This window comes from Notothenia rossii, assembly GCF_949606895.1.
Source record: "Notothenia rossii genome assembly, chromosome: 8".
In the NCBI taxonomy this organism is placed as follows: Eukaryota; Metazoa; Chordata; class Actinopteri; order Perciformes; family Nototheniidae; genus Notothenia; species Notothenia rossii.
Window position 1 is genome coordinate 4032222 of NC_136906.1, and position 26295 is coordinate 4058516.

Below are 26295 nucleotides of genomic sequence, written 5' to 3' on the forward strand. Positions count from 1 at the left end.
CACAAGGTGTGCAATTTAGTTTCCTTTCCATGTGAACATGATTTAAGTGGGGGGGGACCTAACCTCCTCTAGGAGGGACCGGGGGGCATGCTCCCCCGGGAAGATTTCTTTTTAAATGTTGAAGTTAAAAGCATCAATCTGGTGCACTTTGAGAGCAACATGAAGAGGTCTATGGATACATCTCTCAACACCCATATGAAACAGAATCAGCTTTCAAACTGTATTCTTGTTTATTGATAACAACTTTTTTTTACTGTCATATAGTATTTTATACAGATGTAGCACTCCAGATAGGACTCCCATGGGTGTGTCCCAACCAAAAGCCCAGCAGATCCCAGTGGCTGGGGGTGTTGCCAAATTGCTAGAGGGTGTTGCCAAATTTCCCCATTTGTTCAACAGGATTTAACCATGAGATGGCGCTTCATTCACAAATACACAAAGACAACTAGGTGTTGTAGAACTTGGTCTTTTTGCCATGTTTGCAGCTCTGCAGTTGTGTTTGCTGAATACTGTAGCATTTAATCACTTATTTGTTATGGTTATCACAGGCTATTATAATGAAAAAACATCAATATTTTAGATCAAATAAAGTATATAGTTTGCTTTATGCATTATATTCTTTGTAATATTGTTGTGGTGTTTTTACACAGTACAGTAGATTGAAGTGAATCAACTTATACATTAACCTCTTAAGCCCGAGGGTCCCCCCAGTGGACCGCCCCCACCGGTTTTTTACGAGACTATGTCTCAGGGCTTCTTAACATTTATGGAACTATTAATGTTCCATACCCTTTTAACGATAAGAAACTCAGCTAATTAACAATATGAACCATTTTTAGCTAAAAGAAACACAAGAGTAATACCAAGCCTTTGAATTAGCATGGAGTGAAAAAATGCTAACTAATGTTACGACCCAGCCCTCTACTTAATGGTAGAGACTCGTTGGGGAGAACCGCAACATAAAAAACAACACAGCAAACACACAGCATTTAACGGTGTTTATTTATTGATACCTCCGTACTTACATGGCCAACCGGCAAATGAACAATGCGCTGGAGGACAGGAAAACAAACAAAAGGACAAAGGGGGCCTGGGCCAGCCACACCACGGGCCGTAGGACCCAGAGCTTCCCTCCGCTACCCAAAAACTCAGAGCACGCTCCCCTCTCGTTATATTTCTATATAAATAGAATAGAAATTGGCACTCTTTTATCACCACGTTCGTACCACCTCTCTAGCAGGGACTGAAAATGGCCAAAAGAGTTCCCGGCACTGAGTAGTCCCGGCGGTGTGAACGCGACATTATTGGTACTAACGGAACTAAAGAACCAACGTACCAGGGAAAGTCCTGCGGTGTGAATGCGGCTATACACACACCCTCCCGGTCCTCCCGATGGCCAGTCGGTGTCTGCCGGTGAGCGTGGAAGTGTGGTCTGCCGCAAGCGGACGGCAGGAGCGGGGCTGTCAGCATCAGCTTGTAGATGGTATTTTAAACTCGATGTGCTCTGAAACTACGGGGCGGCAGAGGACAAAAAATACACATGCATTAATCACGTTAAAATAATTAGTGCCGTTAATTTTTTTTTGCAACACAACTAGAAATCAAACACCTAGTCTCAGTCCAAGGAACAGAAGTACATGGCTAATTATTAGGCAGAATGGTGTCATCAGATTGGGCCTGCCAAGAGTTTTTTTATGTTGGCAAGTTTACTATGGCAAAGGGTAAAGTAGAGCAGGTCATGCCTTTCCCCAACAGGAACAAATATCATGAAGGTCCATCAGTCTGCATAACAATAATCTATTTGCTTCTGTTTGTTGCGCAGGGAGGGTCTATCTTTGGAGCGAAGGGGCCTTCAAACAATAGGTGGTTGTTTTTTGGGGGTAATGTGCTGCTGGACATATTGGTTCAATGGGACATATTACTGACCATTAAGCTGCTTTCACATGATACACGTCGAAACGGCTGTTAAGATCGCGGAAAAAGGTAGGAGCCAAATGCAGACTATAAAAAATCATGACATGAACACAATGGTAGCACAAGGAAGAAACATACCCGAAAACCTGACCATGACTGACATGGAGGAAGACAGGAAAAACAAATAATGAACCGACAGGGGAACACAGGAAAAGACAAGACTAAATACAGAGAGGGGTAATCAAGGGACAAGAAACAGCCGGGTAATGGAGGCAGAAACATAAGGGCAACAGGTGAACACAAGGAGACGAAGCACATCACTCAAAATTGTCGCCAAGCAGGGCGCTCAAAAGTCAAATCATTTAAACTTCGACCTTGTTTAATGCTGACCTTCGCAACCAATCAGATGCCAGCTGTGCTATGCTAGCAGAGGAATTAAATGTGCTCTTTTCTCACTACGTGGTTGGGCGCAGAGCCTTGCAGTGAAAACAGCCGGTATGGTTACCTCCCGTGCTAGCTTGTGCCGCTACATACAGCTGTCATCTGATTGGTTGTGAGTCCAAAGGTCAATCAGATGACAAACCAGGTAAAATTCTAAATAATTTCAACTTGGAATGCATCGCTTGGCAACAATTTGGAGCCATGCACAACACAGAAGGCAGTTCTTCCGCCTATTCAGGTAGCATCGCTCTCTCCATAGAAACACAATGTCAGTGCAGAGTCATTTGACTGTGTATCATGAGAATGCAGCGTTCTGGAATGACTGGCCTTCAATACTAAGCACTACACTATAAATCAACTAGTCTATGGATGTAAAAAACGGATGCATATCATTTACGTGGTTGGCTGTGGCTCAGGATGTAAAGTTGGTCGTCAACTAATCCGAAGATCAATGGTCCTGCTCCTTCTGTCTGCATTGAAGTGTCATTGGGCAAAGATACCCTGGCAAAGTATCTCCCAAGGCACAGCAAAATGTGGAAATAAGCATTAGATAGATCCTCATGAGTCCGGTTTGTCAACTTGTTAACCCTGATATCAGTTTATAAATGTGTGTGAATGGATACATCTTGACGTGTAAGGCAGATGGACTTTGAGTAGTGGTAAGACTACAAAGCATCATAACCAGTGCTTGAATTTGGCCGGTACTCACCGGTACGCAGTACCGGCACTTCTGATTTTTATCCATGTGGTACCGGCACTTCTTACTGAGTACCGGCAAGGTGGCGGTACTCAGTAAAATGCCGGTACTCAGCCGCCGGCAATATAAGTATATATTGTAAACGCAACGCTGCGCAAATGTGGGTCTGACTCTGCCTCTCAGAGGGTGACTGGCTGTCTACATGACGTGGCCTGCCGACATTGCCACTTTCATACAGATCATACTAATGCCCTCGATTGGTCTCTGTGTGTCATTCAAGCTCGGGAGGGTGTGTGTTGGTGTATGTGTGGCGCGAGCGAGCGAGAAAGCGCGCGCACCGGTTACGTGTATTGTTGTTAGCATCTGGTGCTAGCTAGCTGCGCTAACGGATATAAGGAGCTGTTTCAACAACAAGGTGGAGGGAGAGTCCTTTGCTGTCAGACTGAGAGGCTGATAACTACAGCTCTGGTGAGGTAAATTACTCTCTGAGTCTTTAGAAAGTTAACTTAGTTTAAGTTATCTCAGTGGGTCTCAAACGGTTCGGTCACCATTTATGTAAACACATATTTCCATTTGAGGGGGTAGTGATTAGTAAAATATGCATGAATAATACCAACAAAATGTTAACTAGGTGAAAAAAGGTAAGATAAACTTGTTGAGAGCTAAAACTAGTCTTTGCTGTTGCCTCAAAGAGGAGCAGGGGGGAGAGGAGGGAGACAGGAGAGGCCGATTCAGGAGCCCAGACACACTCACAACTATAAATGAACCAAAAACAAATAAATAAACAAGTTTCAATGTTTTTTCATATTGGATATTGTATGTTATTGGTTATGGCCATGTACTTATGATTTTATGATTATTTAAATGTATACATTTTTGTTTCATATGGGTGTAGTCTCTTTATTTCCCCCTCAAAATGCACCAGATTGATGCATTTAAGTCCAACATTTAAAAAAAAATCTTACTGGGGGAGCATGCCCCCGGACCCCCCTATAACATTTGAGGCCCGGCCCCACTGTTCACAAATAGATTTGCAATTTTTTTTAAATAGTAACCCATCTCCATATGTTTCTTTTTGGCTAGTAGATTTAAACTGGAGGGCTATCACTTTGTGCAGCGACGCTATTGACAAATAAATCCAGCAAAATGGCACAAAAAACTGGTAGTGGCCTCAGGGACGAGGAGTCATTTAACCAGCCAGTAGGAGTCAAGCTTTACTTTCTTTTATATCCATAAAGAAAAAGTAAATCTGTTTACAGTTGTTTCATTATGGATGTTGAGAGGTATCCATATATCTCTTCATTTTGCTCTCAAATTGCACCAGATTGATGCATCTAACTTCAATATTTTAAAAAAAATGTTCCCGGGGGAGCATGCCCCCGGACCCCCTAGACTAGAGGGTGTCAGGTCCACTCCCCACTTATAAAAATAGCACTTTACCACTGCACCCCCTCCAATCTCAGATGCACCCTGAGTCATTTTTTTTAAGTACAGTGAGCCTTTCTAAAATATACAGTAAAGAGACAAACCCACCAGCATTATAGGATATACTATGACTTTGTGCGAAATACTTGTTGCTGATTTAGAGTACTGGCACCTTTTTTATTCCAATTCAAGCACTGGTCATAACTGATTATAATGTCTGTTTAATTGTTTTTCTTTTTAATGTAGTTTGTTACCCAACTCGTTCAAACTTCCAGTGCAGATGTGAGGAACAGTATGTGTGGTCATTAAGCAACTGTAATACATATGGAGCCTGTGAAGACATCATTGACAACACGTGTGGGTGTATCAACAGTATTCCTACCAATGGACAATACTGCGTGCCACAGACAGGTGATACACTTTTACATTTAAAGTAACATCACACATGTGGATATCATATTTACTGGTATTGTTTTCGGCACTGTAATCTGTATTTGGTTATTTAAAAAAAGTATTTGTGTCCTTTCAATTCTCTCTCACTCAAGGTGACCTCATATTTAATAGGCCTACTATAGGATTACAAACATGAGCAAATCTAAATGAGCAAACAGAAAATATCAAACAAAATGAAAAGAATGAGGATGAGAGAAACATGAATACCTATTCTTGACCATAATTGCATTTCATTTTCTTCACTCAGCCATTTTGCCCAGACGTCATGACATGACCTAGATTTGGAAAAAATTACTTACAAATAATTGTCTCTAATTTGACTCTCTTTTTCTACAGTACCTTTAGTATTTGATGAATACCAGATTATTATCGAGGTGAATACCAGCGATGTGGATCAGCTGAGGAACCTCCTGAACAGTTTCACTTTTCCTGTCCAGATCAGCTCCTCAGTTAACATATTAGATGCCAATATCACCACAGGTAAGAACAAATGCATTAAATCCTTTTTTAATATCTATTTCAAACTTCTGCCTTTTTCACAAGAAAAAATATGTTATTCTCTTTAAAGTTTGCAGCCAAGATAACACTGGGTTTCAGTGCCACTGTGAAAATGACTATCTTTGGCCGTGTGATAAGTGTGACACCTATGGGAAATGTGATGCTAATACAAGCAACACATGTGGATGCATCAATGCCATTCCTCCTGATGGACAATACTGCCAGCCTGCTGATCAATACAGTAAGTTGGTTTGCAGGTTTGTTTACTTTTAGGATCATATTTCTATGTTCTGTCTCTACTGTAACATGTCTCCATGCTTTAATGTAGAAAAGCTCTTTATTTACCTCATACTGCCTGTGCTGCAGCACCTCTTTTTCACCCTCTGTCTGAAACCAGAGCCCAGTCTGCTCTGATTGGTTAGCTAGCCGTTTTTGGGATTGGTCAGGCGCTTAGAGATGTGGTTGAAATGTCCCGCCCCTAAGCCTTTTACGGACAATGTATAAGAACGCTAGCCTATAGAAGCACAAGTGTTACTGAAGCTAACAAAGGAGTGGAGGAGTTTCAGGCTGGGTGGGGGGGGGGAGTGTGTGGGAGAGGGAACACAGGGATTTTAGCCTTTGCAGACCATTAACATAAAAACCTATATAACCTGTTTAGCCCTAAGCCTGTTTTCCAGGTCTCCGGCTCGAAAATGACATTCCCTGAACAAATGACGATAACTTCCCTTCTAAAAGGGGTAAATTAATAACCCTTTTTCTCAAAGCAATGAAAATATATTCAGATTGAACATAGTAAAAAAAATGCAATTATAGTGTCCATCCAAAAATAAACCATTACTTCTAGTGAAAACCACCCTTGAATGATGGGATAGTAGACTAGAAGCTTTAGGAATCCAGACTATACCATATAATAAGTACCCTGTATCAAGATTGATGCAAAACAAGTGACATTTGACCTTTTTAGAGAAGTTTAGCACACAAAAAAAACACCTTTGGGTGGATTAGGGTGTATTTGCCATTTCTCTGGAACCCATTGGTCGATTTTGATGATTGACACCTCTTTTGAGCCAATAGAATCGAACGGAGCGTTCCACATACACACACACACACGTTCCATTGAGAAGTAAGAGCTATGTCCAAGCAGTCGAAAGCTATTTTACGCTCTGAAATCTGAAAACTGAAAGCTAGGTTTACTGCTGATGGATTATCAGAAATCCTTTCAAAGTGACACAGACACATTGGATTAACCTATGGAAAAACCTTCATTAGAGTCTTTATGGTTTTAATGCCATCGAACACGACTTTTGACAGACAGCAAAAGATAAGACATATTTCCTTTGTTTCCTCCGTAAAGCTACGTGGTGTGATGTCTGGTTTTACTTTCTGTGCCGTGTTTTGATCGCTCAGTGATGATATTTATTTTTCTGGAATCTGTGGAATCACAGTTTGCTAATCGATATCTTGTTTGTGCAGATCCGATAAGTATGTTACCGTGAGTTCTGTGCTAAATGTGTTAGCATTTTTTCGCTCTGGGCTCATTTAGACGCTTCTTGTGAGACTTGTGTTTTGTTTCGGTAAAAATTGTTTCTTATCGTCAATTAGCTGACTTTCTTCCCGTTAAGTGGGTATGACACATAAATAGGTTTTTAAATGTTAAAAAGCTCTCAGATACTGTTTCTTGCAGATGTTGCGTTTTTGCCCCCACGGGCGGGTCCACATACTACAGGAAAGGGGAAACCCCAAAACACAATAATAAGATGTAAAAATGTAAGATGACTCTTTTAAATATAATATTCAGAAATATATAGTAAGTTTTGTTCAAACTAGCGATGTCACGACATATAAGTAAGTATGTATATCATGTTAATAAACCACATTATAATATGATGTAAATAATTCAGCGTTCTTTTTCTTTTTTTTTAATTGTGAAAGTTGTGACGGCCCTAATTCAAGCTTTTAAAATGTGCGTGTGACAATATACAGTATTAACTATCTTATTAGCCTCACCCTTTATAGTTGTTTATGCTCAGCAGCAACAGTATACATCCTGTGACAACATCATTGCGATTAAAGTCACTATTCTTGTATTACAGTTTTTTCCCAGAACAAAAAAAAATTCAATTTTGGTCAGATCTAAAAAAATAAAATTAATATATGGCCCTAGTCCTCTTCCATACAAATATAAGATGACTTGAGTGTTTTACATTTTTATATCAAGAAAAAGTGAAGTGAGTGATATTCAAACTTTCTGGTTATATAATAAATACAAATGATAATGTCATGTAAGCAATCCATCATTTTTCTTTTTCACTTTGGTTAAGGGAACAGACTTTTCTTTACCTTTCTTGTACATCTATTTTTATTAGCAGTAAAGCAGATACAACGCACAATAATCAAATGTAAAGATAGATTCCACTAAAGTGTAATATTGTTATATTTCTTTTTTTAAATGTCTAAAAGTATCATGATATTATTATCACTTATTCATTTGGTCACACTTATTGTACAGTATAACATCTTTTCATATTCTGATAGCCCTTTTTCAAGCTCTTAAAATATGCATCATATAACAAAGAGAAGCAATTATTTAAGAACTTCTCTCTCTGTTACTTCTTACAGATGTTACAGCCTGTCCTCTGACAACAACTCCATCACCAACAACTCTTCTTTCAACAACTCCAACACCAACAACTCTTCTTTCAACAACTCCAACACCAACAACTCTTCTTTCAACAACTCCATCACCAACAACTCCAACACCAACAACTCCAACACCAACAACTCCAACACCAACAACTCCAACACCAACAACTCCATCACCAACAACTCCATCACCAACAACTCCAACACCAACAACTCCATCACCAACAACTCCATCACCAACAACTCCAACACCAACAACTCCAACACCAACAACTCCATCACCAACAACTCCAACACCAACAACTCCATCACCAACAACTCTTCTTTCAACAACTCCAACACCAACAACTCCAACACCAACAACTCCAACACCAACAACTCCAACACCAACAACTCCATCACCAACAACTCTTCTTTCAACAACTCCAACACCAACAACTCCAACACCAACAACTCCAACACCAACAACTCCATCACCAACAACTCCAACACCAACAACTCCATCACCAACAACTCTTCCTTCAACAACTCCATCACCAACAAGTAAGACTTAGAAGACAGTATTTCATTTATTCATTTTGAGCAGTTTGGATAATGTATCTTTAAGTTACAACATCTTCTTGTTTAATAGCGATTGTCTCAAAATTGTCTCTTACAATATCTTCTTGATTTTTTATATTCTATATTTCTATCATTGACCTTCTAATTTCCCCCTATGAAAGTATGTACTTTTAATATTTTTTTCATCAAATAACATTATTCAACACAAATAATTCAATAACGTGCTTTGACCACTAGGCGGTGCACACAAGGTTCACACAACATACTAATAATATTACATTACATTACATTTAGCTGACGCTTTTATCCAAAGCAACTTACAATAAGTGCGTTCGACCAACAAAATACAAACTTGAAGAAAACAGAATCATATAAGTACATCAGGTTTCAAAGAGCTAAAACATTTCAAGTGCTACTCAACTGGCTTTAGATAAGCCAACCCTTTATTAGTATATAAGTGCTTTGTTAGTAGTTCTATCTCTCGAAGTGGAGTCTAAAGAGATGAGTTTTCAGTCTGCGCCGGAAGATGTGTAAGCTTTCTGCTGTCCTGATTTCAATGGGGAGCTCATTCCACCATTTTGGAGCCAGGATAGCAAACCCACGTGTTTCTGCTGATGGGAACTTGGGTCCCCCTCGCAGTGCGGGTGCAGCGAGCTGTTTGGCTGATGCAGAGCGGAGTGCACGTGCTTGGGTGTACGGTTTAACCATGTCCTGGATGTAGGAAGGGCCAGATCCATTCACAGCATGGTACGCAAGCACCAGTGTCTTGAAGTGGATTCTAGCAGTTACCGGAAGCCAGTGAAGGGAGCGGAGGAGCGGCGTGGTGTGGGAGAATTTAGGAAGGTTGAAGACCAGACGAGCCGCTGCATTCTGGATGAGCTGCAGAGGTCGGATGGCACATGCAGGTAGACCAGCCAGGAGGGAGTTGCAGTAGTCTAGGCGTGAGATGACGAGAGTCTGGACCAGAAGCTGGGTCGCTTTCTGGGTCAGCTGGGGACATATCCTCCTGATGTTGTAAAACTTTGTATTATTAGTGTGGGAAACTATGTATGTATAACATCTGAAGATATTTAGTTTTATTCATGTTTTTACATAATTTTACAGGATATTGCTAAACTATTTCTCATGTTTTACTTCTACACATTAATATCTGATTTGTAAAACATCACAGACAGAAAGGCATATCCGTCATTTAATGGTAAGCTATTGAAATTGTGATTCCATAGATGTGTCTCCCATCACCCAAATCCCCTGACTATTCTCTCAACTCAGTATTTACATTCTTATATTCAAAGAAAATCAGTAATATCTTTAAAAACGTGCATTGCGACTAAAACATCCAATCAGCGAGCTGAGGATCTTTCCTACGTCTGTTTCCGGTATTGTTCCTGTAATGAGAGTTCACATTTATGCTACATTGAAAGGTGGAATTGACTACACATCTTCAGAAACAGAATTTGCTTCAGATATAACTCATAGCAAATAAAGTATAAAAATATAAGTAATAAAAAGTTAAAACACTGGCATGTAATTCACGTTAGAATCAAATCAAATCAAGTTTTATTTATATAACACATTTATAAACGATTTTTGGTCGAGCCAAAGTGCTGTACATATAATAAAAATAGCCTACAGTAGAGACACTTTACAGCTAATACAACAGTACAGATTGTTCAGAATATCAGTATAAGAATAACGACAACCTCTGTCCTTTGACCCTCACATCGTACAAGGAATAAATAGAATGGTTTTGTATAATAGATGAGAGTAAAATCTACGTCACTTTTTTTGTATGAATGTATGTTTCATCCAATCACAAAGCTTGTTGAATTATCACGAGGTTTGTCAAAGCGTCGTCACAAAAATAGCTGGGGAATACTTACTTCCGGGTGTGCAATTATCCGTTATCCAATGGGAATGGACGCTCACATTGCCTTTAAGAGCTGCCGACATAAATGGATGCGGTGCTTCCCTGAGCGTCAAATACCGCCGCCGATGGGAATACATTGCAATCAGTTGAAAACTCTTTGCGTCCGTTTATGAAGCTGAAGGAGCTTCGGCGCGTCCCAACTGCACGCCACAGGACCAAGCGTCGCTCCTGGACGCTTAGGGAGTGAGAGTGTGTTGCTCAACACTGTTGCTGAAAATGATATTTGCATTGTATAGAGACATTACTTGTATACCCTTGAACTGCAAGTCATGCAAACCAAATAAAAAAATGATTCACAATTGTGTCCTCTCTTCTCGTGTCTAGCTAGTAGACGTATTCTTTAAATCACAACAAACTGAATTGTTTGATCTTGTTTTTCTTTTCTTTTCAAATAAACAGGGTTCAATTTGTCAATGACAGTGCAATTAAACAAGAAGTTCACAGAAGCATTGAAAAATACATCAAGTCCTGAATACAAAAAACTTAAAAACAACATGGAAAAAGTGGTAAGTGCATTGAGAAATACCATATCAAATTGTAACTTGTATTTTCAGTTGAATTGGTAATGTTATGAACCATATCTCTCCCACAGTTAAACACGGAGTATGGAGGAATCACAGGGTTTATTGGTGTTTCTGTGACAGGATTCAGGTATGGTAATTCTGGCATTTAAGACATATGGAGGCAGGACATCTGTACACATTTGACACCACCATTTTGTTTTGTGTTTGTTCTTACAGAGAAGGAAGCATATTTACAGATTTTGATGTTGAGACTACAGAAGTTAAAACTGAAGAATTGACTAAAGCAAATGAAGCATTTTCAAAAGCAGTAACCTCTACTATTGCCCCTGTCATTGGCTCTGTCACTGCATTGTACAACAGTAAGTCCAACATAGCTAGTAGGTAATTTCATTTTGTTTAACTTGTATAAACACCAAACTAATCTGTTTTTCTTTCTCCAAAGGTAAACATGACTTAGGGTTTACAGCCCCAATTTATACTGGAAACAACATGACACTGGAGTGCAAACCCAGCGACATTACAGTGGATGAAATAAGTAGTGTCGAGTGGACATTTGGTGGAAGTGAAATTAAGGAGGCTGGAAGGAGAACAATAACTCCAGATCCTAAAACAGGGTCTGTTCTAAAAATAGAGAATACCAGGCTTCAGGATATTGGTAAGCAAAAGCTGGTAAAAATTAGTAAAATAACACTTCAATTTTAATTGACGCTAATAGACACATTAATTTGCTGCTTGGACGATCATATCTGTGCAAAAAAAGGACAATATCACAATGTTGGACAGAAAATTTATCAGAATGCAAATATACAGCTATAGTCAAATACTGGAATGTTCACTATTTAATATACTAATGGTATCATTCTTTTAAAAAAATGTACAGCATACCAATGTAATCATTGTTTTTATTATCTTAATCACAGGAATTTACCAATGCACTCTGATGGGCGACGTATTGCAGTTCAGACAAGAAAGGAAAGTGACTGGAGATGATATCCAAGAAGCTCCCATCATAGTATCAAAGTCTTACATAAACGTTGAATGTCTGGAGGGAAAAACAGAACCACTTGAGTGTTGTGTGCAGTTCCCTTTTAAGGTGAAGTGGTTTAAAGACTCACTTGCTCTTGGTAAGTTTAAAATGTTTCAGAAAACTTCTCAATCTGACCATTCTGAAAACACACATCCAATAACAGTTTATTTTATTAACAACATTGTTAAATGTTCGCAGAACCTACTCTTACTGAAAATGGAAACCCATTCTGTCGCACATATGAATACCCGCTAGGAGCCTGCGGTAAACCAACATTTACTTGTAAGGTCGATGATCTCGATTATAGCCGGGTAACAACATTGACAATTTCCGAAGAACGTAAGTGCAATGTTTAAAAAGTGACTATGCTTTTCTTTTGCAGTCTTTTCCCCAATATTTTGTGTAATACTAATTGATTATTATTTATCTCCTAAGCTTTTACATGTAAAGACAAAGAGTATGGGAATGGAACAGAAGGCGAACAATCTAGTAGAAAATGTCCTCCAGATCAAGTGGGGGAAAAGATTGCGAAGTGTGTTAATGGAAAGTGGATATTGGTAAACAACACTTGCGTTATCAAAGTAATCAAGGAGTTGCTTGTTTCTTCAGGGGTAAGTGATCAGCTGGGGATAACAATTCATCCCCATTTTAAATCTATAAAACACACAGTATACCATAAATGTATTCAAAAAACGGTTCTATGTTCACTAGTTCTACGTAACCAGATATTCCATGTTGTGCAACAATTGTATCTAGGAACTATTTTCTTTCTAACAAACTACACCTGTCAACTCTGAGACACCATCTGTTCAACAAAAGCATGAAGAAAATCTAAACGTCAGGTTTCTTATAAATCAACTCAACAGCAGAACTCATTACCAGTTGCTCAAGATAATCCACTGACCTTGTGAGAAGTTTCATTTAGTATGTATTTTAGTTCATCTGAAGTACATTCGCGTGAGAAAGTGAGAAAAAATGTACCAAGCTAATTTGTTATAATATTTTGTATTGTTGTAAAAGACCCACGTTTTCGACCAACATCAGCACATTACATCACGGCTTCTGCTGTCCAGTAACTTCTTGTAACTAACTGACCACTGTTTTTATATAAAGTGTGTATATTTACAGTGACAGGTACCATGAGTATCATGTCACCCAGCCGAGTTTTAAAATGATGCAGGGGAACCAAAGTACTCAGTTTTAAACATTTTTGCAGACTGTTCCAAGTTATTGGAGCTGCATAACTAAAAGCTTTTCCCCCGAAGCCAGTCCTAGCATTTGGCACATTTAATAAAACAACATCATGAGATCTCAGGCATTAAGTACTTTCAATTCGTCGAGAGATCAGAGAACAGATATAAGAAGGTAGTTTACCAGACATGGCTTTGTAAATGAACATGTACCAATGACTGAGCCACCGTACAGTTAGTGAAGGCAGACCTGTCTTGGCATACAGGGTACAGTGATGTGTAAGTGCTTTATAGTTAGTAACAAATCTTAGAGCACTGTGATAGGCGGCATATAACTTTTCCAGGCAATGGGCAGGTGCATTCATATATCAAATCACCATAGTCCAGCACAGGTCAAAAGGTCACAGAGACTAGCCTTTTCCTGGCTTCAAATGAGAAACAGGACTTGTTCCTGAAAAAGAAGCCTAGTCTAACCCTCAGCTTTTTAAGCAGATTGTTGACCTGAAGTTTAAAAGTAAGACAATCATCAAGCCAGATACCAAGGTATTTATAACAGGTAACCACTTTGAGTACTTGTCCTTGCATAGTAACCATATCCAAAGCAGTCTCTGGAGTCTTTTTGGCTTTTGAAAAGAGCATTAGCTTGGTTTTATCAACATGTAAAAGAAGCTTAAGCTCTGCGAGCTGCATCTGGATAATATTAAAAACAGCCTGTCATTTAACAAAAGCCTCACACAATCACATTCTTTTAGCCTCTTCTGTAATTTTGTGGATTAAAATGCGCAGCTGTTGCCAGAAAAGAAACATCTCTGTATTTGTCATGGTTTACAATCTCTCATTATATAAATGTTTGTGTTTTTAATATTTACTTTAGGAGTTGCAGGTGGACGATGTCCCAGTTTTTGTGGAGAAGCTAAGTGAAGAGGTCAAAAAGGTGCAGAAGGCAGTAAGAGAGTCACCTAATACCATATCAACTATCGTGGACATCCTGAGCAACATTGCAGATTTAGATACTCTGCAAGTCAATCAACCTGTCATAGAGGTAGGTTCAACCTTCCCATCAGCATTATCTTAGTTTAGGTATGTCTTTTAGGTCAACACATATGTGAACTGCTCTATTGAAACCAGTCGGATGTTGCAATGGCGCATTGCAATTGGGGTTTTGGTTGATTCTAAAAAAACAAAGTCTTGGCTTCCAGAATATCAATCTTTTATATCACATTTATACAATAGAGACATTACCCCCCTCAGAAAACACACACACACACACACACACACACACACACACACACACACACACACACACACACACACACACACACACACACACACACACACACACACACACACACACACACACACACACACACACACACACACACACACACACACACACACACACACACACACACACACACACACACACACACACACACACACACACACACACACACACACACACACCTACTTTCGGTGGCACTTTTGTCCTGAACTTGAGCCCCCTCTTTTAAATTGCTAAAATGTTGTCAGCAAACTTTGAAGGCCTTTTAAAAAAAATCATATCTTGACATTTCGCTGAATATTTGCAAAACAAAAACAATAAGTATATCTTCGGAGAGCTAAGAATCTCCTCTTTCTAGATATGTACAAAACTCAAAATGTGTATCGGAGTCGATGTGACTGATTTGTATAGAGCAGTTCACGTATATATATTTTTGATGCAGATGTAACCTCACAATGAAATCTCTCTTCATCTGCAGAGCGTCCTTCAAACAGTTGATTTCATTATTGGTGAGGATTCAAGAGAGTCCTGGACAGTTCTGAATGCAAACGAAAGCAAAAACGCAAGCTCTGATTTACTGGATTCGATGGAACTCCTCTCTGATAGAATAGTCGGGACATTTACCTTTGAGACTGATGCAATCCTCTTCGACAGAAGCACCTTTGACAACTCGTTCTACGCAAATCTGAACAACAGCGTTGTCCTGGACATTCCTAACACCGGCTTTAGCAACGTCTCTATCACCACTATTACTTTCTCCACCCTAAATAATGTTATGCCAGTACGGAACTCCAGCTCCAACCCCAAAAACACTGACCCTGTTAATGCCCTCAACGCAGCTGTGGTGCTGATAAACGTAAATAAAACGTTGGCGAAAGAAATTCGGAACGTTACTTTAAGCTACACCAAGTTAAACACGACTCTGAAGCAAGATCCTCAGTGTGTCTTCTGGAACTTTAAACAGTTTGACAAGAGGGGTGCTTGGGATAGTGAGGGGTGTGAGTTTGTTTCCGATATAAATGACACAGTAACCTGCAGATGCAACCATCTCACCTCATTTTCAATTCTGATGTCAACTGGTATCCCTAAAGAATTCAAAGAACTCTTGGATATAATCACCTACGTTGGAGTTGGGATCTCTTTGGCAAGTTTAGTGATATGTTTAATTATTGAAGGATACGTTTGGAAAGCCATAACTAAGAATAGCACTGCCTTCATGCGTCATGTTTCCATCATTAACACTGCCCTCTCTCTTTTGATCGCTGACATCTGTTTTATCATCGGAGCCTCCATTGCCGACAACCCAGCTGAAAACCCGGAGAATAATAACTATGATGTTCCAGTTGAGTCTTGCAGCACAGCAACATTTTTTATGCACTTGTTTTACCTTGCGGTGTTCTTTTGGATGCTAGTTTCAGGTCTTCTGCTACTTTACCGGACAGTCATGGTCTTCTCCCACATGTCCAAGTCAGTCATGTTGGCTATTGGCTTCTTATTAGGCTACGGGTGCCCTCTGATCATAGCTGTTGTTACTGTTGCCGCCACAGCACCAGGAGAAGGATACATCATGAACAAAGAGGCTTGTTGGCTTAACTGGGAGCAAACAAGGGCCCTGTTGGCGTTTGTGATACCTGCCTTAACTATAGTTTGTATCAACATCATTATCGTAATCGTGGTCTTGTTCAAAATGCTAAGAAGAGGCGTGGGAGACGCCGCCCAAAGAGATGAAAGGCATACGCTGGTGGTCATTCTAAGGTGTGTGGCCATTTTGACTCCTTTATTTGGACTGACCTGGTCTTTAGGAGTGGGGACCATGCTAGATTCCACAAATAGAGGACTCCACATTGTCTTTGCACTCTTCAATTCACTACAGGTATTTGCAACCATTAAAAATAACAAAATAACAACTTGTTCTTACATAGCAGTATTTTTATATAATACCTATTTTTGTCAATTTCTTTGATGTTAAAGAAATATGCGTGTTATTTCATTTTCCTCAGGGTTTCTTCATTTTAGTGTTTGGGACACTATTCGATTCAAAGGTATGTTGTCTTTAAACTAATAATTGTGGATAGATGATTGATACCTCTTTTGATAGTAGTAGTAGAAGTATTCAAATCCTTTAACCTGCCAGAAGGTTCAAATACCAGATTATGGCTTAATATGATGCAATGACAAAGGATTACCGTAATTTTCGGACTATAAGCCGCACCTGAATATAAACTGCAGCAGCGGCATACCACTCTCGGTTCCACTTTTACTTTTGCGCGCTACCTGTCTCACTCTTTTCCGGCCTCCAGCTTTTCCTGCTGGAACCCGCCGCTGAAAGGTGGGGGTCCGCGGACCGGCCATAGAGCCCATAGAGTTAAAGGTGTTGGACGTTAGCTGTAAAAATCCATAGATTAGCCGCACCGTTATATAAACCGCAGCGTCGAAAAATAGGGAAAAAGGCGCGGCTTATAGTCCGAAAATTACGGTATTCATATCAGTTTTAGCATTTTTGTTATCATATGTTATATTCCATAATGAGGTTATCATGAAGCATTGAAACAAAATGATAGAGGTTTCTGTACCTTTGTGATTTAGTGCCCCCAGTTAAAGATTGTAATTGAGATTTACTCCATAACGTTGAGTGTGCATTTGTTATGTTAGCATTACTTAAGATATGAGAATGAATGAGAAATTATGTGCAAGTGGAAACTAGGGATAGTGTACGCTGGCGCGACTAGCTGCCGCTGCTCTCCGGTTGCCTTTTTTATTGTTTTTACGATTCTCTGTATAGCTTGCAGCAGATCACCTATCTGTGGCGAACGGGATACTGGTGGTCTCTACTCTGGGCTACTGTCAAAACGATCTAGACTGTTCAAATTTAGCGTGTTGGCGTTCTACTCACCTGAGTTACCTGGCCACTGCTACTGCTGTTCGGTGAACGTACATCTGCCCGTGCATCATGTGGATCTACAAACTCGCTGTGAGCTCTGTGCTCCTGTGGACTATCCTGTCCATAGTGATTTATCCAGCGTCATCTCTGATCCAATATATGAGCACGGAGCTCCTCCAGTTTCGATTCCTCCGGCTTGATCCCCCGCCTGTACTGCACTACTTCCCGGACATCGCCCGCCGTCCTCATCGGAGGTACACCCATCGCGGAGCCGGACGAAGTGTCCACATCGATGACTCCACTGCTATCAACTCCATCTGGTCTTCCACCCGCCGTCGCCCTCGGAGAACCATCCGTAGGAAGGTGGATCACAGCTCGTTAACTCGCCTGGCTAGGTCGGTTAACGTTGGCTTCTCCAACCAGCAGTCCGACGTCAAATTTGGCTTATTTAACATCCGCTCCCTCACTGGCAAGGGATTACTTCTACAGGACCTCCTCCGTGACTGCAAGTATGACTTCCTTTGTCTAACGGAGACATGGCAACATCCTGATGATTATTCTCAGTTAAACGAGTCAATTCCCCCTGGGTTTGTTTACACCTGTCAACCCCGTCTCACCGGCAGAGGAGGCGGTCTCGCGATATTACACCGCGAGACTTGGAAGGTCTCAGCTGTCACCGTGCCAGTGTCTCGCTCATTCGAGTCCGTGGCTATACAACTAAATGGACCTACTCCAACTATTTTAGTCATTATATACCGCCCACCCAAACCTAACAAGGACTTCACTGATGAATTCACCACACTTCTCACTCACATTTGTTCACTCTCATCCAATATCATTCTGTTAGGTGATGCTAATATTCATTTGGACAAAAATAATCTTTCTCTCACTAAGGACTTCATCTCATGCCTGGACAGCTTTGGTCTTCAACAACATGTTGACTTCCCTACTCATTCGAAAGGTCATATTCTGGACATAGTCTGTTGTGCTGGTGTCACTCCCCTAAACTGTTCTGCTGTCTGTCTCCCCATCTCTGACCACATGCTCATTTCATTTAATTTAAGTCTGTCACTGTCCAAAATCAAACTGTCACGCACTATGTCCTTCCGTAATATCAAAAACATCAATGTAACCGACCTCACAACTGGTATTGACTGTTTTCCCACCATCACCCCCCCATGTACCCCGGAACAGCTGGTTCTCTTGTATAACAATGGTCTCCAGACTCTGTTAAATTCACTTGCCCCCCTCAAATCCCGGACTGTTTCATTCCCCCACTCTGCTCCCTGGTTCACCCCCCACCTACGTCAGCTGAAAGCCGAAGGTCTTCAGCTGAAGAGGCTTTTCAGCAAAACCGGACTCACCATACACAAACAAATGTACCATACCCACATCGTCGTATACAAAGATGCCCTCTCCTCAGCCAAATCCCAATATTTTACAGCAAAAATTACTGCTGGTGCTGGAAACACCAGGGCCCTGCACTCAGTGGTCAACAAATCACTCCGCCCCCCTGATTCCCTCCCCCCACACTTTTACTCCACTGACCACTGCAACTCCCTGATGTCATTTTTTAACACAAAAATAGACACCATTCACCAGCAACTGACCCCTCACACGTCCAGTTGTCCACCTCCTTTTGTCCCCCACCCCCCCCTCTCTCTACCTCTCTCCTGCTTCGAACTCCCCTCTGCTGCGGATTTATCCAAAATCATCCGGAATTCCAAGCCATCCACCTGCCAACTTGACCCCCTCCCATCCTCCCTGGTTATAGCCTCCCTCCCCTCACTGCTGCCCCTGATAACTGCCATTATTCACTCCTCCCTCACCTCTGGTTCTGTCACCTCAGCCCTCAAAACTGCAGCTGTCACACCGTTATTAAAGAAACCTGGTCTAGATCCCAACATCTTCAACAACCTCCGCCCCATCTCCAACCTACCTTTTCTCGCTAAAATACTAGAAAAAGCGGTGGCGTCACAGATTCAGACACACCTCACCAACAATAACCTTTATGAACAGTTCCAGTCCGGTTTTCGCCCCCGTCACAGTACAGAAACAGCCCTCATTAAAATCACAAACGACCTCCTGATAGCAGCTGACTCTGGACAATTATCCATCCTCATCCTCCTTGATTTAAGTGCAGCCTTTGACACCATTTCCCACTCCACCCTCCTTGACCGACTTACATCCATTGGCTTATCTGACACACCCCTAGACTGGTTTCACTCATATCTCTCCGGCCGTACTCAGTTCATTCAGTTAAAATCATTCACATCCCATCCCTCCCTCATCTCCTCCGGTGTCCCCCAGGGCTCTGTCCTTGGCCCCATCCTCTTCATCATCTACCTCCTCCCCCTTGGACAGATTTTCCGTAAACATAACATCAATTTCCACTGCTATGCGGACGACACCCAGCTATACGTCTCCTCCAAACCCTCTTCCACCTTCCCACCCCCCTCCCTCTGTACCTGTTTACAGGAAATCAAATCCTGGTTCACCTCAAATTTCCTAAAACTCAACAGTGATAAAACTGAGGTAGTCCTCATTGGTTCAAAACTCACACTCACCAAGCAACCCAGTTTTACTCTCACCATCGACAACTCCCCGGTTTCCCCCTCCCCTCAGGTCAAGAGTCTGGGTGTCGTCCTCGACAGCACCCTCTCCTTCCACACCCATATCAACAACACCATCCGGTCTGCCTATTTTCATCTCAGAAACATCAACCGCCTCCGCCCCTCACTCACTCCCCACAGTGCCGCTATCCTGGTCCACTCTCTCGTCACCTCCCGCTTGGACTATTGCAATTCCCTTCTCTATGGTCTCCCCCACAAACACCTACACAAACTCCAACTGGTCCAAAACGCTGCTGCCCGTATCATCACCAGAACCCCTGTCATCAGTCACATCACCCCTGTACTACACCAACTCCACTGGCTTCCCATTAAACACCGCATTGACTACAAGATCCTCTTTCATACTTTCAAAGCCATTCATAACCTCGCCCCCCCATACCTGTCTGACCTTGTCCATGTCAACATTCCCACCCGGTCTCTTAGGTCTGCCTCCTCCATCACTCTCAAAGTTTTCCCAGCCCGTCTCTCCACCATGGGGTCAAGAGCCTTCAGCCGCTCTGCCCCTCACCTCTGGAACTCCCTCCCCCCTGATATTAGAAACATGGACACTATCACCACTTTCCAAACTCACCTCAAAACCCACCTGTTCAGGCAAGCGTATGGCTGACCTGTGCTGCAAGCTGTATGTTTTTAGTAGTTATGTTTTTAAACTGTGTTTTGCTTTTAACTATGTTTGTAAAAACTGTTTTTAACCTTGTTGTACGGCGACCTTGAGTGCCTTGAAAGGCGCCTTATAAAATAAATGCATTATCATTATTATTATTATAAAAACTAGCAGGTTTGTTAACAAAGCCAAACATCAAGAATCAGAAGTCCTTAACTGTCCAACGGCAGGAACATTTACAATGTTACAGCAAGCCCAGTGCCAAAGCAACAGCACACAACACAATAAATAGAAGGCCGGCTAATCAGCTAATCTGGCTATTGACCCCGCCCACCTGGTTTATGTCCTGTAGCTCAGGCTGTGTTGACGCCATTACTTTTTAATGGGAAATTACCCAAAGTGAAGAAAACAAGAAAAACAAATCCTGCCACTTTTAACAGAATTACTGGAAGAATGTGTTCGTCCACCATTTCGTAGTGAAGAGTTTTGGATCTTGGAAATACTGGCAGCCTAGTTTTAAGCCCTTGACTATAAGGAATATAAACACATGTGAAATGAACTTGCTCACTCCATTTAACTGGCTGCAATCTAATTACGAGAATGAACTCAAACTATAGATATAAATATAACAACAAAGAAACGTACAGGTAATGCCGTCTCAAGGGCTATGAACAAAGGATGGCACAGGATTAACATGCATCAGCTTCACTGGAACACACATGCCATTTTAGAATCACTAAAACGATCTTCCTGTCACGTAAGAGCTAGAATTCAAAGCTTAAAAACACACCAAATGGTTGGCGAAGCCATAACAGAGGGTCTCTATCTTCCTTGACAATGATGACATGCTGTATTCCAGCCAATCGTGACTTCTAAAAATTATTCTGATGAGGTGACGCCGTAGATGTTGCCAATGTGAAACATCCATTCATGCTGCTCAGAGAACCTCAGAGAACTCAATGTTATTACAGTTGTTGTTCGGCATAGGTGGAGCTTCTTTTTACTGCTTCAAGCTTTGTTTTGCAATCCATTGTTTCTAAGGTAAACTGGTAATTGTTACATGTGTATAGAGGATAAGGGCATATTTGTTGAATACTTCTCTCTGTAATGGATTGGTTGGAAAGAGTTCAGATAACAAAGTGTAACCCAAGGCATTACTGGAGACAACGTAGCCTACTGTGTGAATATGCCTATCAGCCTCTCTAAAGCTCACAAGAGAGTTAATGCTAATTATAAAGCAAGTATGCTTATTTTCTTTGTTTGAATTTGTTAATCTTCCTGAATGTTTTCCAAATCGAACATAAGTTGATTGAGATGAATTTGATTTTCCTGTAGATCCGTTCTATCCTCGCAAGAAAATCACCTACAACAAGCACAGGCTCCAATACAACCAGAGTGAGTCATTTTAAAGTGTCTGCAGTTTTTCTTGTTCATAATGTTTCTACCCATTACATAACAAAGACATCCTGCAATCACCTATTTATACCGTATAACATTTGTTTTCTACTTTAGAGTACAAGTGGTGGCATTTCGTCCACTGGACTCAACTGGTTCCATCGACTGCGTGGAAGAAGAAGCAAGTTTTTATTTTAAATTGAGCAGTCCTTTTTATTTACTGAGATATATTTTCCCTAATAACTATTTGTTATTTGTTTTTCAGAGGTATACCGTGTGTCAGAGGCTGCAAACTCGGGCAGTGCTGGCGCGTCGGAGTCATTCTCCAATATCTAAATCAATACATGGAACCGTACACTTTATTTCTTCAGGGCTATTTATTCAAAACATCTGACAGTTATTATAGGATTTTCAGCAAATAATCAAAAACGATGCAGTTTACTGGGATGATATTGTAAGAGATGGTGCAACAGACATGGTTAGTTTTGAATTCAGAATAGTTTAGGTCCTACAGGCAGCATTAAAAGAAGTTTGCATTGTAAAGGTACTGTTCCATTATTCAAAGCCCTAGGAAAGTGTGAACGAATGTACCGTCGTAGTGAATCATACTTACTAGTTTCTTGGTGTTTCATGATAACATTGATAATACCACGTCTATATTCCTGGGGAAAAGAGCTTAATACTTCCTTCATGAAAAGTAGCAAAGTACCTGTATCACAAGTTTGAAAAGAAAATGCTGCATACTTTCTACAGATTCACTGTTACTGCAGTTTGTGCAAATTAACGATGACAGAGCTCCAAGGCTATCCGCCTTGAAATGGGGTTGGGGCAGCGCGGGTGCACTATGACATTGTTTTGAAAGTCTGCATTGTTCCGAAGTCCCACTATTCTGAAAGCCACTAGATACAAAGAAGCCATTTTTGTCCAACAGTCCGTTACAATAGCACATTACTCCAAGAGCCAATTGTTTACTAAACGCACAATCCCACATCCCAATCCCAATCCCAATCCCAAGCACAAAAGCCAATTGCTTACAAAGCACACAATTACACGTTCTCCTGGTGAGACCTCAAATCATCTTCGTAATATCTATCAAACTATAGATCCTACACATCCACTGGATGTAGATTATAAAAGTACAATATACACTTCTCGCTAGAAATCTAATCAAAAAGCATTTTAATGTCCAAACTATTCCACAATTTAGGATTTTCCAGAGGGTTATTTGTGAATAATTGACCCTCCGGAGCCTTTGCAATCAACGGGAGCATGTTGTTTCTTACACGACCACTAGAGGTGCTACACTTTAAAACGTGACTCTGGGTCGTATTTAGCTGCTGAACAATCGACCTATATGGTCGTTTTTTGTAGTAGGAAGGGCTGAGATTTTTAGTTGCAGTGTAGCTCAATAATGCATGTTAGCTAAACTGCAGCAGTTGAAATATGTGTACAGTTCATAGATGTGTATATTGAGTTGTTTTATTTTTTCATTAATGTTTTTTTATTATACATGAAATGCTTTACAAGATTTAAAGTGTTTTCTCTTAATATAACACAAAGTATTGCCTTCCAACCGTGTTCTTTTTCTGTAAATGATCAACCTTTCCCAATAAACAGACAAATTAGAGCACTATACATAACACGTTTTGAAGATAGATTGGTTCTTTGACAGTCTTATAATGTTTGAGGTGACCTATTATGCAAAGGGCACTTTTTGATGTATTTTATAAATAAATATTTGTCCCCAGTGTCTAAGGAGACTTACAACGTGTCAGAAAATAAAACCTTCTCTTTTCCTCCGTACCCACATCTCTAAATACGGGTGCACCATGGAGCTGATCCAGATTTGCTGAGAACTTGACATCATTACTAAAATGTGGGCTGGCTTTACATTGAAGTCCAGGGGCCTCATTTATAACGCCGTGCGTAGGATTCACGTGGGAAGGTTGCTTACGTAGTAGGAATCCAAAAAATAGGTACAGAAATGTTCCGACATTTTCCGATTCACCAAACATTGCGTACCGGTGAGGAAAGTGCGTACGGCACTTTCTACGCCGGTTTCCCTTTATAAATCACAATCGACTCGAAATGCGGTGCAGCTTTCGCGGGCTTCACGTAACGCCCATGTTTGCCTATAAATAGTCAAAGAAACGCCCATTCATTCATTCATTCATTTTGACTGACTTTATGAAGAAGATCGCAGGAAATGACGACAGAACAGCTAAAAAAAAACATCTCACACCGTGTCAGATTTTGGTTATTTTGGGGAGGTCGAGATAAATCATATTGTTTGGTGGATGCAGTTTGAACCAGAGTAGCAGCATGGAGGTCGGATCGTCACGAAATAAATAAATAAGTGGTCCGAAAAAGGTTCATGACAAAAAAAATACACATAGCCTTCCTCAGGCAATGTGTTTGTACCAGGGACAGGAGACGCCCCCCGCTTGATGAGAAACTGTAAGAAATGATCGGGGAATCCATCCGGAGTGGAGTCATGACGGCTGGATCTGAATTATGTTTCGTATTTGGTGGTTTGTGTCCCAGCTGTCGATCAGCTGTGCGCAGCGTCTCCACTGCAGCCTGTGCATCTCAACCCCTCCCGCTCCGCAGCAACTCTAACTCCACCAGTTAAAGTAAAATACAACTAATGTGTTGTGTTATATTAGCTGTACAATTTACCACATATGGTGTTCTTAGTTTCCATACCTCCTGTATTTTATGAGCGACTTATCCAGTCTTAGCAAACGGCATAAAACACGATTAAACGTGTTAGTATATAAAACCATGCTCGTATACAACCTATAGAAATGCAAAACGGCGTCAGTTTAGACGTAATCCTGTCCTCCTGCTTACCGCATCATTTATGAGAAATCATTTCATAACATTAACACAACATATTCGAGGTGGTTTTAAATAACATGTCCGTATTTATTTATTTCTCCCAGTTATGTTTTTGTGTGCACTGACGATTCTCAAACAGGCGTTTGTTAAATCATTTTAAGATTGGCTTTAATCAATGTTTGAAAAATGAATTCTTCATATATGATAAATGAGAGGTAACATTTTATTTATTGTATTATTTCCACATATTTCTCTCCATTCTTCCTTCTTCCAACGGTGTCGCAGTTTCTCGTCTCTCCCGTTTGTGTGCTTAGTGCGTACGCATGGGTTAGAGCTTGTGTTGAGGACCGCACGTTTTCCCGTCAAGTTAGTATTTTATAAATCGCAAACATTGCGTAGAAACTGGCGTACGCCATTTTTTGAGCGTATATCCCTTTATAAATGAGGCCCCTGTCAACTCCCCTCACTTTCCTCCACAGTCAGAAAAAGTCTAAGTTAACTTTTTGGAGATCCATAGAAAAGGGGTGAAAATGAAAAAAAGTATCCGAAAATAGTGCCTCATAATGGGGGTAGAGTCCCCTGCCCACTCCCCTTACATTCCTCCAGAGACCAATTAAAAAACATAAAGTTTGTTAAGAACCATGCTGGGGGGTCTCCTGGCAACAAATGTATCCGAGCCAGAGTGCACATGGAGCGGATACATTCCTCCATGAAGTGAGACAGTCCTCTCAAAAACCGGGTTTCCGATTTCGTGCAGACAGTAGCCTGAAATTGATTAATTAATTTTTTTTGACGGAGAAGGGGAGGCTTGGTTTCCCCTCTCCGTTGTAAGTTGCAACGGGGGAGTGGAAAAGTGTCCGGGGCTTCTTCCCGAAGCGCCGAAGGGTTGAGCTTTGTTGAGCTCCGTTGGCACTCAGTCGTTTTTTCGAGAATTTTTTTAAACTTCATTTTTGATTATTTTAAGATATAATTGACCGTTTTCTTTGCTTTTTTCTTCTTTCCACGGGTGGGGGCGCATAGCAGGCCGCCTATGAGCTCCCAAATTCGGCCTGGAACCTCCAGAATTTGTGGGATAAGCTCCATAAACTGAGAAAGTCACCCAGAAATGTCACTTTTATAGCCCAAACATATATAATACAAATACATTTAAATAGTAAAAGGTACAATTGTGCTCCGAATTACCCGGAATTTGATTTATATAGCCCCATGATAGTGAATAAAAATCATTTTCATCGAAACAAGTGTTAAAACGCCTGATTAAAGCATATGCAGGACCCCAGTGAGCTCCAGACTATGTGCATTGTGTTAGGGAACCATATTAATGATGAAATAAATCATTTAAATGCAAAAATAATG

General features: G+C 40.8%; 1 protein-coding gene and 1 long non-coding RNA gene across 2 annotated transcripts; both read left to right on the forward strand.

The window, feature by feature from the left end:
- The first annotated feature begins 4747 nt into the window (after positions 1-4747).
- Positions 4748-5662, forward strand: LOC307015349. Its single transcript, XR_013801482.1, has 3 exons — positions 4748-4888; positions 5267-5410; positions 5499-5662. It is a non-coding gene; the product is annotated as an uncharacterized lncRNA (long non-coding RNA).
- Positions 5663-8494: 2832 nt separating this feature from the next.
- LOC307015346 (adhesion G protein-coupled receptor F4-like) lies at positions 8495-22683 on the forward strand. The gene is made up of 14 exons (XM_079643878.1): positions 8495-8614; positions 10962-11068; positions 11155-11213; positions 11303-11445; positions 11529-11741; positions 12007-12210; positions 12312-12452; positions 12549-12724; positions 14178-14345; positions 15064-16458; positions 16586-16627; positions 22039-22098; positions 22216-22279; positions 22364-22683. The coding sequence occupies exons 2-14, from the start codon at positions 10976-10978 to the stop codon at positions 22432-22434; spliced, it is 2829 nt and encodes a 942-aa protein (XP_079500004.1). The 5' UTR covers positions 8495-8614; positions 10962-10975; the 3' UTR covers positions 22435-22683.
- The last annotated feature ends 3612 nt before the right edge of the window (positions 22684-26295 follow it).